Below are 16,646 nucleotides of genomic sequence, written 5' to 3'. Positions count from 1 at the left end.
TAGATACGCAGGCATGGGTCAAACAGCAGAGAGATCCTTGAGGTACCCTGTGAGGTCCGACCCCAACTTTAAGTCGGTGGTTTGAAAAGAAGAAGGGGAAAAAAAAGGTTTTGGGATAAATGTAAATACGCGTCAGTTCCAATTTTTTTTCTCATTTTCTACCCGATTTCCATGACTTAGAACAATTTTCAAAAAACAAAAGTCACATACTCTTATTGCACAGAGGTAGAGTTAGGGCTACTTTGACCTCACAGGGATAGTTAGAGACATAGTCCTGATGGTTTTTCAAGTCTTCAACTCACAAACGGCACACATCACAAACATTTTAAAAAGATTTCATTTGCCACTTGACCCACGCTTGCTGAAATGTCACAGTGGGTTGGAAAACCCTGCATGGTAGCAGCGAGCGGAGAGCGCACCCCTTCACGGTTAAAGAGTATGGGGAACAGAGAGCAGCAGAGAGGCAGGCTGAACCATGAAGGTTAAAACTGCATATTGTCCACCTGGAGGCAAATGTGGAATGGTTTGTGCATTCAGATCCACTGGAGTCTGTGGGGGTTTAATGTTCTTTTACACTCAGACCAATACCAAGGTAGATAAAAATAAAAATCACAAGAATATGTTGACCCTTCATCTGCCCAACTTTGCAGTGGTGCTTATCCAAAAGATCCAGGATGCCCCCGACTGAACTTCATGCTCTTAACAATTCTCTGATCCTGGAATGAATTTGTAGACGAGCCGACGAAGACTGGGAGGCCTGTGTGTGCACGGCTCAAATGAAGGAGCAGAGATTAAGGATGCAGATTAAGGCACCGTGGAACCCTGACAAATCTGAGGACAGTACCTTTGATGTGACTCAGGCTGTAGTTCAAGCTAATCTCTGGCCTGGTGGTCTGGTGGCCAAAAGCTATGTCATGCAACCTAGAAAGTGTCCACAGAGGGTACATGTGTCGGGCTCTCCCCCCATGTTTCCCACCTCCCTAGTGTGTCTCAGGAAGAACAGCATCTACTGATTACAGCAACTCGTGACTAAGTCCAGGTGTGGAGCATGCTTTACTTCCTGGCCTGCACACTTGCAATCACACAGACTTAAAGAAAAAGTCCACCATTTGAGAAAGTTTGCTTATGTGTTAGTTTCAGCTTGTGGTTTATGTAGCGTACAGATTTCACACTAAGAAGCTTAGCTTGGCTCAGCTAAAGAACAAAAACAGTTCTCAGCTACTCAGTCATAATATGTTGTGTATATTTTTTCCAATACATATTTCATTTTAAATGTGTTTGTGCTCATTTAGGAAGAGTGACATCACATAGTTTGAGCTCTGACTCTGCTATTAGTAAACCTTTCAGTACTGTCTACAGCACATGCAGCATCACAGCTGAGGGATGCAGATTGTTTATGGTAAGCTACCAACTAGCTTGTGAGTCACCACGACGTAAAGTTAGCCACAGTATGGCAAAGGTACTGTGGCACTGCATTACAAGTGAAATGTAACTATTTAATAACTTTAAAAGTGATGTTATTGGATTTGTTACCAAGTCAGTTAAGGGAAGTAAAGCAGAAGGCTACAGGCATTTCCTCTTTTGACACTGGTCGCATTTTCACATGCAAACAGGCTTCGCTCTGTGTATGCCTTTGGTTTCAGAAGAGAAAAACATTTTGGAGGGCATTTTGGTGAGATCCTACTTAAAAGCTCTTTTTGGCTTGAGAATTCAACTAGACTAATAACTTACTTGTTCTTATTGCTTTTGTGTTGTGCTGAGCTAGATTTGACAGATATTCAGGTTGTACAGAGTAACATCCATTACGTTGACTGGATTTACCAGAAACAATTAAATGTAAACACCAAAATTTTATTTGGTAATTGTAATAGATTCGGGCATGTCCCACCGGGAGGAGGCCCCGGGGCAGACCCAGGACACGCTGGAGAGATTATATCTCTCGGCTGGCCTGGGAACGCCTTGGTGTTCCCCCGGATAAGCTGAAGGAGGTGGCTGGGGAGAGGAGGTCTGGGCTTCTCTGCTTGGGTTGCTGCCCCCACGACCCGGCCCCGGATAAGCAAAAGAAAATGGATGGATGGATGGAATTGTAATAGACTAACTGCTCTCAGTTTATTGTTTATTATTTAGTTTATTATAATTTAATAACCAGATTCTATGTCTGTACTTGCATAGTTTTGCCTTTTCAGCTGAGCTGACATGCTGCCTATTAAAAATTTAGTATGAGAATTTTTGAAATTCAAATGGCAGTTTCACCAGCTATGTCTAAAGCCGATCACTTTCTGCTTCACACTTCAGCGTAAAGGTGGTAAAAACTCTTATCGCTTCTCTTTTGTAAGTGTATTTGGCAAAATGTGCAACTATTCCTTTAAGACTGAAGCCAGTGCATGCAGCCACACACAATCTTAAAGCTCCTCTAAAGCAACACAATTACAAGTCATGGACAAAAACAGAAAACACAAACCTATTTAGGCAGTGATTCAAAGATGGACAGACATGCAGCCAGATGTACAACACCACATTCACACACAAGTATGTTAGTGCCAGGTTCAACAGAGCTCTCAGCCCCCTCCCCCCACTACCACACCCACATGTCCACACTTACAGTACATGGAGGACACCTAACACACATCTAGGAAGATATGAAGTAGTGCAAGGGAAGGTTATGCCCACCATTACTTTTTCTGTACGTTAATAACATTGTGATGGGTCTCATTTTTTTTTTTTTATATATATATATATATATATATATATATATATATATATATATATATATATATAAAAAAAAAGACATTACTGACATTCATCAATATCTAGGGAGCTGTAAAAGCAGTGCAGTATAATGTCATGCGCAGCTGCTATCGTTTTGTTGTATTCAAGAGATCAGTTAACCGTGGTGTAGTTAAAAACTAAAAAGCAGCATTAGTCTTTTTTTTTTTTTTTTAATACCCATCCTCTAAAGGTCATTCCCAATGTGGACAGGTGCAAAACAGAGGTTGGCAGGCAGTGACAGCAGCAGTAGGAACCATCACTTCGGCACCAGGCCACGGGATTGGGGATAAAGAGGGGATCCTGGACTGGAGGGGCTGTATGAAGAAGTCGGGGTACTTGACTTCTTGCCTGTTCTTGGTCGTCTAAGGGAGAGAAAAGATTGACATAGGGTTAAACTCACCGATGGTGTGACACCAAAAGCTTTTCTATGCTGTTTACAGGGTTAATCTGTCACATATCAAAGATTTGCAGAGTCCTTAATTTTTGTCTTTGAGGATTTAACAAGGTAAATCATTTACTCTGAATGCAAATTTGCTTAACAGTGCTATAAGTTGCCGTCTCCTTCCTTTTGTGTTGTACAATTCTGGACAGAAATGAAACAAAGAGAAAGAGATTCTCTTGTACAACAACCCAATGTAGAGCTGTTGCAACATGCTGGGTGTTAAATACTTTTAAAAAAAAAAAAAGAAGAAAAAAAAGCAGTAGTTTCTTAACCAATTCCATCAGCCCGACAACAGGATGTGGCACTCCAAAGTGAATATAACTTGTGGTACTGTTGCTTACCCTGACTTTGGCTTCTTGAGGCTGCCACTAGCACTGGCAGGCAGCATTTGTCCCAAGCTGCTGTGAAAGCTTGAGGCATCTACCTCGATCTCATCCTCATCCCGAAGAGCATCCTCCAGAGCTGCCGCCAGCTTTGGGGCGATAACTGGCTCCTGGTACTCTTTAGTGGTCCGTGCAGGAATGTCCATATCCAGCATTATGATGTTCTCAGCCTAGAACAATGACACAGAATCACATTCATCTGGGAAAATTCAGCTATATACAAATGTGGTCAGAAGATTTACACAAGTTGGGAAGGTCTCTTAGAGACTTTTATAAACAGCTGCAGATCATCAGTTCAAACTCCTGTAAGTATAAGTTTGCCAAGATCTTGAAGAAGACCAGCTGTTTAAGAACAACCCAGGAACCACCATGCCTTGGGCCTTCTGTGAATTGGAAACTACTAGAGCACCAGTATGAAGAAAAAAAAAAAATATATATATATATATAATGCATTGCATTATGTTTAATAACCAGTAAAGTATTTGCAATGAGCTCAATTTTAAACCTGTGCAGCAGTAACATTAATCTTTCAAATACTGGCAACTGCCATTGCTACGCCTCAGCCTCCTAGTCTTCTGCACCATCTTTTTCTTAAGTTTTGGTATTCATAAGATTTTCAGAAGGCTAACTCTGACCTTGGGGTCAGATTTGAAGTTGTCCAAGATTTTCAATAGACACATCTATGGCTTTGAAAATCCTACACTGCTACATTCGAATTATCGCATTCATAAGATCTTCAGAAAATCTGACGTTTGATTCAAGCTCGTTTGATGCATCTATGGTATCAATTTGTAAATCCTAGGTAACTTCTTCTCAACTATGAGCAGGGCTCTAGACTAACTTTTTGCCACAGTTGCCATGGTGCACTTTTTTTCTTTAGGAGCACCAACACAAAAGTTATATGCAACCAAATTTTTCAACCGCATCACTTAACCCCAATGTTTTACATGTTCACTTTAACTTTACGTTAACTTAACAAAAAAGTTATCAATTGTTCTTTTCATCTTTTCTCATTACCCACAGCTACATCTACTTCTGTCGGGGCTAGGCTACTCACTAGGGCTGGGTATCATCACTGATTTCTATAATTGATTCAACTCCAATTTGCAAGGTACCGATTTGATTTGATTCAACTTTGACCCAGACAATCAGAAATATTTTAATTCTGATCATTAATCAGCACTGACACCTGTGAGACTTCATCAGACGTGTGAGCATCACAGCAGATGCCTTTGTGTCACAGTAACTGAGAATAAAACACAGAACATGAAGGAGATTTTCCTGGCCTGGCATTTTATAGCAGATAACCACCTTAAAAATATTCTGCAGTAGAGTCAATTCAGATTTAATGAATCAATATCGCTTTATTCAACCTCACCTCTCTCTATCTGCCTGCACTTTCAAACGTACACACGCGTAGGACTACAGGACTATCTGGACCATGGACAATCAGAGAGGTCTTGCCCCTGACTATCTCTGATTGGTTTAGACCACCATATAGGCATAATGTGCGTCTGTTGTTGACCACACGGAGACTTTCAGAGTTGCGGAGACTTTTTGTCCTCGAACAGCTGGTTGCACCGGTGCGACCTCCGAGTTTTTTAGTCGCACCATTGAGAAATTAGGTTGCATATGCGACCAAATTGAGCCCTGTATGAGAGTGAGGTGAATTACGATACCTTGCGTTCCCATGCACAACCTTTGTTGTTCCCATTGGCTTTTTACAGCTGAGGGATAATACAGTTTTATATGCAGTGATAACTATAATAATAACAACAACACTGTAAAGGAGAGGGAGAAAAGCTTACTTTGTATCTCATGTCAGGCTTCAACATCATGGCCACGCGAGCATGGTGACTGAGGGGCCTCCAGTAGCCGACTGCAGACCGAGGCCTGCTCATCATCTGATGGTCACTGAGAGAGAGAGAAAGAGAGAGAGAGAAAAGGAGTATTACAAAGCAGCACGGGAAATTCGCTTCTTGCTTTGGCGTTTTACAATAAATCAGTTGCCCGCTCTGCAGCACTATAATGAGCAACTGTGTGCACCATTTGCTAGAATTGCATGCCAAACAGCATCTATTGAAGAGACTTTTAGTTTCCCTTTCCTAATAAGGCACAGGTTCCACAGCTGGTTCTCCAACACTTGTCTGTTTTAGCTCTTTTCTAGCAGAACCTATTAGGGTCAGGTCGGCTTGGCTTTAAGGTTTTCCATTAGGTGGCAGTAGCTGGTACCAGGTACTTTTTTAGTACCTACTTGGCCGGGATTCCAAGCAATCTGAAGTGATCAGAAAATATGACATCAACAGACTGCATGCCACCGATTGGCTAGTCAGTGATGTCATTCGTTAAGTCTCCTTCACAAGAATCAAAACTGCTACTTATGAATCCCTGCAACGAGGAAAATGGCTACACAAAAAACAACAGTGTTGTTCCCAACCGAGCAGCAAGTATATTACCGACTCAATGTGATCCTTTGTTGTGGTGTTTGTGATGCATGCACGTCACAAGCCCAGCGGCTGGGTTGCTATAACGACCCCACGTACATTGGGTGGTACTCGATTGTAATGGACAACCAAAACAGAGTCGAGTAGGTAGTAGAGGAAAAGCGCTATTTGTGAACCTATACAAAGAAAGGTAAATCTAAGCTAGTCAAGCACAAAACATTCTAAAAACTTGATGATTCGAGATGGAAAGACCCACTCTGAATATTCCCAGACTTACTCCTCAATACGTGTGATGGGCTTCATCTTCCATTCCTCAGGCTCCTCATCGAAGAAAGCCCTGTTGACTATTTTGTTTTTCTCTTCTAGGGGGATGAAGTTTTCAATAATCAGATGCCTGAAAGAAACACATGAACATTTAATAGACAGACAGGAAGACAGAGAGAGACAAAGAAAACTGAGACATGTTTTTAAAACAGGAAGCCTAATGGTTGAAAGCATTTGAGCGTAATGTATCTGTTCCTCATTAAATATTTCATTTCCATGCACTACAGTGTGAAAAAAGTCTTAAAGCACAAAAAGATCTTTTTATGGTTACTCCTTGATCACATGATGGCCATGCCACACTGTCTTGATCAGAGTTTTGTGCCAGGCCAACACTGATATGCAGACTCCATACTTGAGTTTGAGGTCCCTGGTGAGTTCGTTTTGGATCTGCTCCATCTCCTGGCGCTCATTGATGTGTGCCTCTTGGAGATCTTGGATTTCTGCCTTCACTGACTGCAGCTTGGAAAACAGCTAGAGGAGAGAGAAAGAGAAAACTAGAGTGACCAGAAAAAGACTGTTAGAGCATTCAGCCTTAAAATTTTTGTTTAAATGCCTGATTGTCATGAGGAATAATGAACAACCCAAATAGAACACCACAGACAATACCCGACTTAAAATAGCAGTTGACCTACTTACTTGCAAGAAACTTTATTACCCAACAAACCAAAAACACTGTATCTTCAACGTACAGTGTCATTACGATGACAAGATGCCATCACTGTCAATCTCAATATTAGATTCTGATCTTTTTATTTAGTTATTTATTTTTGTTAAATGAAGGTTATGAAAATCAACATTTTTTACCATCCAAATCCATATACATGTTCATATAGCTGTTTTTTTGCACATTCATCACAATTATTTTTCAGATCAAACAAATTTTGATACTAGGCAAAGATAACCCGAGTAAATATGAAACGTTTTTAAATGATTACTTCATTTAAGTAAAACAAATATGCAAAAACCTAACTCAGGAAGGGGACAAATACTTTCACAGCATTGTACATCTTCAGTTCAATTGAGTCAGCTCACAATCATCTCAATGTGCTTATATTATAATGAAAAGAAATTCTACAAGGTTAAAGAGATCTGGTAATAATGATGGGGTGGAAAAGGTCCCCTTTAACAGGAAGAGAACTCTGGGGAAAACCAGGCTCAGAGACAAACGGCCATCCTCTGGAGATGAGGGAAATGGCTTTTGAATTGAAAGACATCATGTTTGTTTCCCAGCCAATCTGGTTTATTAACGACTCTATACTCTGCAACGCCATCATTAATCTTTGGTAACAAAGCAACAAAACACTTTTCACTTGTTTTCACTTTCATTAATTTCTATTTCTACATTCATTTTAAATGTCAGGGGCTGATATTGTAAAATCATAGCCTCTAAAAAAAAAAAAATGTAGTCTCAGAACTAGAGATGGCACGATACCACTTTTTTATGTCCGATACCGATATCATAAATTTGGATATCTGCCGATACCGATATGAATCCGATATTGTGTGTTTTTCAATCAATAAAACTGTTTTTTTAATATCTTGCTGCATTTTGTATAAGTTCATACTCAAGTTTAAATAAACAACAACACTAAAGCTATTCTGTTATACCTGTGTGTAAAAAATAAACTGCACCCAAAATATTTTATAGTTCAGCAACACTGATCAATCTAATAAACTTAAACCTGCTCCATCCTCCCTATTCTGGTATTTTAAAGAGTACTTAGCAGAAATATTAAGCAACCTAACTAATAGGGTTGCAAACTCCCAACAAAAAAAAAGGAACCACCCCCACCCTCCACCTCATGATGCTTAATCGATGTAATCAACTTTAATTTGATGCAGGGTGAAAAAAAAACACAGAATTAAATTATTTTTCAAGAATAATTAAATAGATTCAACATCTTTCTTCAACAGAATTGCAGACTGCACAGATGGTATCTTCCCAAAGGAAAAAGTACTATAGCTTACTAGGGTATATTAGACTTAACAGTTACTATATACAGTAATGGACTTCTATACATTTTACATCAGATTAAAACTTTGGGTGTAAGATTCAGATAATTATTTATTAAAAGCGAGACAATTTAAATGAGAATAAGAAAGAAAAGTATGTCTTTGTGCCCCTTTTCCTGTTCATGCCCTATCGGCCCCCTGGCTAAACTTTGCTAGATCCGCCCCTGCACAGTTACCAGCCGTCAGCTACGTGAAAAGGATCCTGGTGTAGAAAGTAATATTAAATACATTCTAACAACAGCTTATCAAGCTTAAACGTGCTGCTGTTGTTCAGCTGCTGGTTTCCTCTTTCTGGTGCAAAGTGGACCAAAAACAAAGAAGAGAGACGGACTCGCGACAGAAAAGCCGATCAGCTGATCATTGATCAGTTTCACGATTGAAGTAGCGGCAGGAGAGAGAGAGAGAGAGAGAGGCAGTCGCTCCATATATCGGTTGTTAAGCTTAACATGGGAATGCTTTACAAACATTCAGAGATGAACTTACACACTTGCTTTACTTCTCTCTGGGATAACTTCCTCGGAGATGAAATGCTGGTTTGGTAGCGAGGCTACAAATACACACAGCCGCTCTATCACGTGATGCACACTGCTCCGACGTGCTACGGTTATGAGCCGAGTTACGCCGTGTGGCAAGTTTTGTGAGGTGCTTTTTTTTTTATATTTAATGCATCGGATTATATTTTTAATTTCTCACCGATATCCGATCCAGTAATTTAGGTCAGTATCGGACCGATACCGATATGTAATATCGGATCGGTCCATCTCTACTCAGAACTCAGTTCCTCTTTTTCTTTTGTGTCAACATGAGAACAAAAACTATTGACATTTGGGAATCGATTCAGAATTCTTCCATCCCCATGTGAACCAAATTTGTTGATAATGCCTTGGGCAAATGTGACAACCATCCTTACCTTTTTCAGCTTCTTGGTTTTGATGTCAACTTCCTGTTGCAGAGACGTGTAGGTCTCCTTAAGCTCCAGCGTCTCCTCATCTCGACTTTCCATTTGCTGCTGCATCTCTCGCTCTCGCCGTTTCTGGACACACATACACAAACTTGCACGTGTTCACAACTTTTAATGGGCTCCGTCTCTGAGGTCAAAGAGAATTTACTGACTGAAACATGTTTTCATGTGGTACTAAATCAGTGCCTAGTCTGTGGAAGAAGTCTGAAATGCCTAACAAGGAATTTGATGAATCTGGAATCATAAGTACATGGCATAGAAAATTGCTAACAGAGTAATGTTTTGGTAATGTAGAAAGTATTACACTTGTACTTGACCTTGGTGCCAACCCCTTAACTATACCTGTTCAGCAATCTCCTGCCTCTTTTGCTCCAGCATTCTTTGCTGCTCATTGGTGTGATCCACAATGTTCTTCCCCCCTACTAGGAGCTTACTCTCCATCGCCTGGATGCAAATAAAAATTAAGAAAAGATCTCTTTAAGTCACACAAGGGATAAAAGAAAATGACTCCAAGCACAAGACGAGTACAACCTCACAGAGGCTATGGTAACTTTTGTGAGTGTAACTTAAATAATTTGAGCTTGAATGCTTCCTTTTGTTCAAAATTGCTTCAACAGATAAGTAGAAGTTCACCACAGCACGTAGGTGCTCATGTTTGATTTGACAGATTTTTTTGTTATTTTTTAACACACTGGATACCCTTCTTTGTGTCTCCATCCAGGGATCTTTTGTTTCTTAAGTGAATGTGTGAACCACTACACTATGCTGCCACTGCTAGTTCTAAAAGGAAGAACACCTATGCCAGAGTCCTTTTCATCGACTTTATCTCAGCTTTTAACACAATCATTCCACAGCAGTTGGTGGAAAAGCTGACGCTATTAGGCGTGAACCCTGCAACCTGCAATTGGGTTTTCAGCTTCCTGACAAAGCGGCAACAGACAGTCAAGAAAGAAATCTCCAAACAGCGCTGCATACACAGAGCTACCTCCATCATCTGAGACTCCCACCACCCCTCTCATGGCCTGTTCTCCCTCCCGGCATCTAGCAAGAGCTAGAGGATAATCCGCTGCAGAACCACCAGGATGCTGGAAGGGTTCTTTGCACAAGCCGTGAGACTGATAAATAGACTGTGCCCTCTCCCCATCCATTCAGCTATTCACACAGCTATACTGTAAGATCCACAAGCAGACTGTGATGACCCCTATCTACACACGCATGCATAGACACACGTATACAATATACTCCTCAGATACGCACACTACTTAATTTAATTACCCCCTTCTGTGAAAGGACTGCTGCTACCTGAATGAGTATGACTATTTAGACTTGAGTTTGTTTTAGTATTTAGATTTTGTGTTATTTATCCCAATTTATTGCTATGATTTATTACTGCCTTTTTACTGCTCTTTAAAATTTGTATTGACTATTGCACTGTAGAGGCTGGTGAGAAACAGTATTTGCTTCAGCCTGGGTAACACCAAACGAAATGACAAACTTCTTGAAACTCTTGGAACTTAAATATTTGCTTACCTTAACTTTGGCTGCAAGCTTCTCTCCGGCCTCCCTCTCCTTCCGCAAGTCTTCCATTTTCTTCTCCTTCTCTTTAAGAAGCCGCGCTTTCTCCTCAGCTACCAGGCTGTGATCGTCCAGGATTGCTTTTCTCTCCTTTTCCAACTTCTCCTGCTGTTCCCTCCAGTAGTCCCCCTTGTCGTCTCCATCTTCCTCATCGTCCTCTGTCTCGCCACTTTCCAGACCCTCATCATCGCTCCCTTCCCCTGCTCTCCTCCTCAGCCGCCTTCTCTTTTTCTTTCCTGAACGCTTCTGCAGCTGTGCCTTCAGCCTGGCAATCTCCTCCTGAAACTCCCTGAGCAGGGCATCTTTGGGATCTTCATTGATACGTGGTTTGTTCTTGATGTTTTTTGCCCTGTTTGAATAGCGCAGAGTTGTTAAGGTCTCCTCCACGTTATAGGATGCTGGGCCAATGTTGGCAACCATGACAGTGCGGGCATTGCCCCCAAGGGAGTCCTGTAGCAGACGTGTCAACTTCGAGTCTCGGTAAGGGATGTGGCTGCTCCTGCCATCCACCAGAGCTGATATGACATTACCGAGAGCAGAAAGTGACAGATTTATCTTTGTGGCTTCTTTAAGCCTCTCCCCCTGAGCTCCAGTCTTGGTTTGCCTTTCACTGCCAGCTAAATCCACCAGGTTGAGTTTGCCAACTCTTATGTGGTTCTCTCCATCCACACCCAACTCACTGCACTCCACCGTGATGACAAAAATGGCGTGAGAGCGTGAGCTGTGCTCATTCATATTAGTGGCTCCAACTGATCGATTCTGGTTGCCCACATTCATGACATGCTCAATCTCTCGCACACTCTTGGTAACAAATGATGAAAGATCTTTAACATACACACCTGTGTCGGGCCTCTCCCTGAGCTCGAGACGACGTGACTGATCTTTTGAGAGCAAGTCTCTGATCTCCTCCTGGTAGATTTCTAAGTATGACGCTCTGACAAGGTACTGTTGGTTCTGTGAACGTGAAATGTGTGTGAAGATGTGCTCAAAGGAGTTTGGGATCACCCCTCTCTTCTCTGGATCATTTCTCACCCCTTCCATAGTGTAAGTCTTCCCTGTACCTGTCTGGCCATAAGCAAAGATGGTCCCATTAAATCCCAGAAGAACAGACTCAACCAGGGGCCTGAAGGTTTCATCATACATTTCTAGCTGTTTGGAGTTCCAACCATAAACAGCATCAAATGTAAAGATTTTGGGCAGTTCGTTGCCCGAGGACTCCCTTGGGTTTCTCACAATAATTTGGCCCAGTTTGACATCAACAGACACCACACTCTCATACTTGGCGGCCCGCTCTTTCTCGTTCATAGGACGGCAACGGACCACCACCTTGACTGACTCTGAGCTCTTGCTCTTGGACATGGTGAGGAGCACCTGCCAATCCTTGCTGCTTGGCACCTTGTCTTCCTAAAGAGCAGCTTTAGTAACACTTCAGCAATAGATTGCCCAAATCTGACACTGCTGGGGTGAAAACAATCAGTGAATTACATCTCAGCTGATGGTTAAAGCATCACACAGGTTAAAAGTTCTTACAGTGAAATTCTGCCACCAGATGGCACTGCTTACAAGCGGGTGTTTTGATTTAGGATAAGTACTAGTGCTTAACTTCTGTAAATTTCATGTGTTTTTAGATATCCTCACTTCTGCACGACTTTGTGGAAGATGATGGTTCCACTGGCTCACTGCACTACCTTGTGCTAGAAAGGGGTATTACAAAGAACTAAACCCCAGTCCTAATTCAAACAGCTTGTGTCTCTTTAAGACAACATATAGATGTTTTGGACATATGGTAATGACTGTTGTTTCTTCAGACTCTAGTTGATTCGGGAAAGGTCAAAAGTATTTTTAACTACTTAAGGACAAAAAGGGACACCCACTTGGTTAAGGTAACCGATAGGCAGCGACACTGCTTACCTGGCACTTACATCTGAGCAGCCGTTCCCTTGCACATAATAAAACTAAGCTTCCTAAGACTTTTCCAGCTATCACCGTAAAATACCACAGCAACAGGCATAAGCACACATTACAGTTGTTTAAATAAATAACCGTTTTTTCTATTCACATACAAACTGAAAAAAACAATAGCACTGATACACTGTTCTGTCAGAGCATATAGCAATGACACTACTTTAAATTGGCTAACTGGAATTTAGCTAATTAGGTGAAGAAACCTCACCCTGGTTTAAAGTTGGAATATCAGATTATTAAATGACAGCCGTTAGAAAGAAATTTGATAAATGGTCCATTTTACGGTAGCAGCTTAGTAAACCTTAGTAAACGTGATTTGTCAAACTAACGGATCAGCTTTCTAGCGTTAGCTCATGTTAAACACGTCCCATAACGAGACCAAAACACTAGGCTAGCAACTGCAAACAAACTGGTAACCTAAGCTACAAATCTGGTAGCACTGCCCGGCTAACACTCTTAGCAAATGTAAAGATTAATTCAGTATATCGCTACGCGAAATTTCGTGAAACCTACAAACACAACTTTACACCAGCCACACAGAAACGTAATTTAACACTTACCAGTGACAAACGTTAGGTTACGCAAAACTCCCACTGCGATGAAGTGAATCGTCGATGGCAAAATTCCTGCCAAACCAGCAGCGGACAGATTTTGTTGCGCGTCTCCTCGAGAATTTACGGAACGGGTGCTGGAAGTGGCCAAAAATGATCACGTGAATTCTGGCGTTTAACCCTGTAAGACCTAACCCATCAAAAAGTAACCAGAAAATTTAGATTTTTTGGAACTGAGATATTTATTAACCCTTATAACAAAATCCACATTTTTTTTTTTTTTTGCTATATCATGTTGTGTATGACATATTTTTATTATATATTGATGATATATTTTTTGTATCGCATTTGATACATTGGGCGTTTTTGGCAACTTTTTCAACGATGTTATTTTTAGACAAAAAAGAGTTTTGTCCATAACATTTTGAAATTATGGCAAGTTTTGATCATGTTGATGAGCTCTCAGGTCTCAGAAACTCATGTATCAAATATGATACAAAGGGCCTTATAGGTTTAACAACAGCTTGTATCCTGTATGGTACATTACCGCCTAATTCCTTAGGCAGGAATTGTCATTTCATTCTTTGCACTTGTCCAGCAAAGTTCAGCAACTTTCAAAGACGTCCTTCCCTCTACTGCAGGGGTGGGCAATTCCAGGCCCCGAGGGCCGGTGTCCCTGCAGGTTTTAGATCTCACCTTGGGTCAACACACCTGAATCACATTATTAGTTCGTTACCAGGCCTCTGGAGAACATCAGGACATGTTGAGGAGATAATTTAGCCATTTAAATCAGCTGTGTTGGTTCAAGGACACATGTAAAACCTGCAGGGACACCGGCCCTCGGTGCCCACCCCTGCTCTACTGGGTGCCCACACATGAGCACATTTTTAAAATTGACCTCCTTCCTAGCCGTAAACTCTCCCCCTTCTTCGTGAATGTGTGTGTTTTAGTGTGTGTGTGTGTGTGTGTGTGTGTGTGTGTGTGTTAAAGTTCGCCATAGTGAGATTGTAGGTTGGATCAGAGCAAAGCAGAGACAATTTAGTTGACTGGGCAGAAAGGATCAATAATAATAATAAAAAAGTATTTTTTTTTAATTAATTTCACAATTTTTATGATCAAAACAGCCACTGGTCCATCGCACATACACTCCAGTGAATCTGTGCTACTAAAGCTGAACTAAGCTTCATTTTTGAATGAGATACAAACCCCAGTTGGCCTAAATGAATACAAATATTATCAGAATTGAAAACCAAAATATTTCTACAACTTGCCAAAATGTTTTGAAAGTTGTACTAAATAAGCATCTTTTTGTACTAGGGTGCCTTCCAAAGCCTAGGCTCGAAACTAAGATCCATCCTTCTCTGCTCGTCTCATGAGATAGCACTATGAACTGAATGCATCTTTTACAACTGTTGAAAAGTGGGTGTTTTTATCCAGAGCTCAATTTTTGTTTTGTTTTGTTTGTTTGTTTTTTTCAATCTTCAAATAGAGTCAGTTTTGAATCCTTTGCTTCTTATACAAAATCATTCCATTGATTTCATTTCTGATGACGCTTCAGCAAACAGTCAACGGATCAAATGAACAGCCAGATGCATCTCTCAGGTCCCATCTTCGCTAGATTTTTTTCTTTTTCTTAATCGCATAACTTTTACATCATGTTCATCTACTGTATATAGTTTCTTAGTCCACATGACTGCATGAGACTTTGGATGTCAACCCTGCATCTTGCCCTCTCGTCATATATTACTGTTCAAGAATATGACCTGGTGTCATATTTTGGCAAAAAAGGACTTAAAGAGCAAAATAAAAATAAAAAAAAAAACAACAAAAAAAACCCACCACTTGGCAGGTTCAAAGTGTTTATTGACAGACTGGTTTTCTAATAGTGCTCCAGAAACTCCCTGCTTCCAACCCACTACTAGTTGACGAACAGAAGCTCTGACAGAGGGGAGAGGAGTGAACGGTGAATATTGAAATATATTGTAATATCTGCTCTGAGCTTCTGGAAAAAACTGCGTGAGTACATATGCATGTACATTTCATAGTTCCACTCTTAGCTGTAAATTTAAATGAATGTGGAAAAATACAGTGTTGAAATTCCCCGTCTTAAGCTGCATGCACTTTTCTTAACCTAACTTGCACTGGTCAGGTCCATGAATGACATAACATTCTAAAAGCTGAGTTCAAGATTGATTGCATTTGTATACAAAAAAACAAAACAAAACAAAAAAAAAACCACTTCCACAGTCTAAAAACCTGGATAGAAACTACTTTTAGACATTTGCATTAATGCAGTTACATCCAAATGACTGAACTAGTCAGACAGCTAATGTTTGAAATTGGTGTTTTATTACAGAAGCATAATACATTTATTCTTTAGGCCTCAAGCTCAGCACTCATTTCTCAAATAAAATGCACATAGAAATTAGAGTGTGACAATCAAGACTAAAACCTAGGCTGTGTCCGAATTCAGGGGAAGGATGCTTAAAATGCCATATTTGGAGGCAATGACATCACAGAGACGCGACGAGGGCTGTCCGAATTCAAAGAGCACTCAAAATGTGGCGACAAATGTGTCCTACTTTTCCGCGAATTTGAGGGTTAGTCGTGTCCGAATTCAGGGGAAGGATGCTTAAAATGCCATTTTTGGAGTCAATGATGTCACGGTGACGCGACGAAGGCTGTCCGAATTCAAAGAGTGCTCAAAATGTGGCGACGTCCTACTTTGCCCTGAATTCTAAGGATGGTCCGATGTATCCTTCATGTCCTACTATATCCCAGGATTCATTGCGGGTCATAGAGGAGATAACGATGATAACGATGGTGGTCGAAGCAGGAGAGGAAAACACTTTCAAATGTAAGTATATGAAAATCTGGTTGTACAAAAGTTAAATTGTTATGGCGGTCGTTTTGTTAAGCTTTGGGCATCTGCATAGACATGTTTCTTTTCTTTAAAATAACCGTAAACCAGCTTGTATCGGGGGTCCCGCGATTGTATTGCCGCTTACATACAGCTAATTTTGAGTTTTCCAAATTGGTGATATGTTGTGGGGAACAAAGACCAAACGGCTTAATTTATTGAAACGAGGAGAAAACGATCACCTCTTCACTGGGGTGAAGAATTGGGCCGTTACCGCGTGGATGTACATGAATAAATCAATTTACGCATCATATTCATATGAGTACGGTCCTATTAACCCTCATGCTGTACAGCAGCGG

The 16,646-nt window shown here is 40.8% G+C and overlaps 1 protein-coding gene across 3 annotated transcripts; it reads right to left on the bottom strand.

Moving 5' to 3' along the window:
• Window positions 1-2,853: 2,853 nt before the first annotated feature.
• On the bottom strand, window positions 2,854-13,578 carry kif3b (kinesin family member 3B). 3 transcript variants are annotated; one of them, XM_031750133.2, is made up of 9 exons: window positions 13,437-13,578; window positions 10,867-12,369; window positions 9,679-9,780; window positions 9,286-9,408; window positions 6,715-6,833; window positions 6,316-6,432; window positions 5,403-5,508; window positions 3,553-3,764; window positions 2,854-3,131 (listed from the first exon to the last, which is right to left on the bottom strand). In XM_031750133.2, the coding sequence occupies exons 2-9, from the start codon at window positions 12,268-12,270 to the stop codon at window positions 3,026-3,028; spliced, it is 2,289 nt and encodes a 762-aa protein (XP_031605993.1). In that variant the 5' UTR covers window positions 12,271-12,369; window positions 13,437-13,578; the 3' UTR covers window positions 2,854-3,025. The 3 variants fall into 3 exon arrangements, with proteins under 3 accessions (XP_031605993.1, XP_031605994.1, XP_031605995.1); XM_031750134.2 differs by having other exon boundaries at window positions 10,867-12,366; window positions 13,437-13,566; XM_031750135.2 differs by lacking the exon at window positions 13,437-13,578 and adding an exon at window positions 12,823-12,924.
• Window positions 13,579-16,646: the final 3,068 nt, after the last annotated feature.

The sequence above is a fragment of the Oreochromis aureus genome, linkage group 20, assembly GCF_013358895.1.
Source record: "Oreochromis aureus strain Israel breed Guangdong linkage group 20, ZZ_aureus, whole genome shotgun sequence".
Taxonomy (NCBI): domain Eukaryota; kingdom Metazoa; phylum Chordata; class Actinopteri; order Cichliformes; family Cichlidae; genus Oreochromis; species Oreochromis aureus.
This window is presented reverse-complemented; position numbering and strand designations above follow the sequence as displayed.

What these genes read in the sequence shown, in the direction of transcription:
- kif3b (XM_031750133.2), bottom strand. Translation starts at nt 12,270, where the DNA reads ATGTCCAAGAGCAAGAGCTCAGAGTCAGTCAAGGTGGTGGTCCGTTGC. An exon ending in AGCTTGCAGCCAAAGTTAAG is followed by an intron (nt 9,781 to 10,866) that starts GTAAGCAAATAT and finishes ATTTGCATCCAG; the next exon opens with GCGATGGAGAGTAAGCTCCT. An exon ending in CTCAAGAAGCCAAAGTCAGG is followed by an intron (nt 3,132 to 3,552) that starts GTAAGCAACAGT and finishes TCTCTCCCTTAG; the next exon opens with ACGACCAAGAACAGGCAAGA.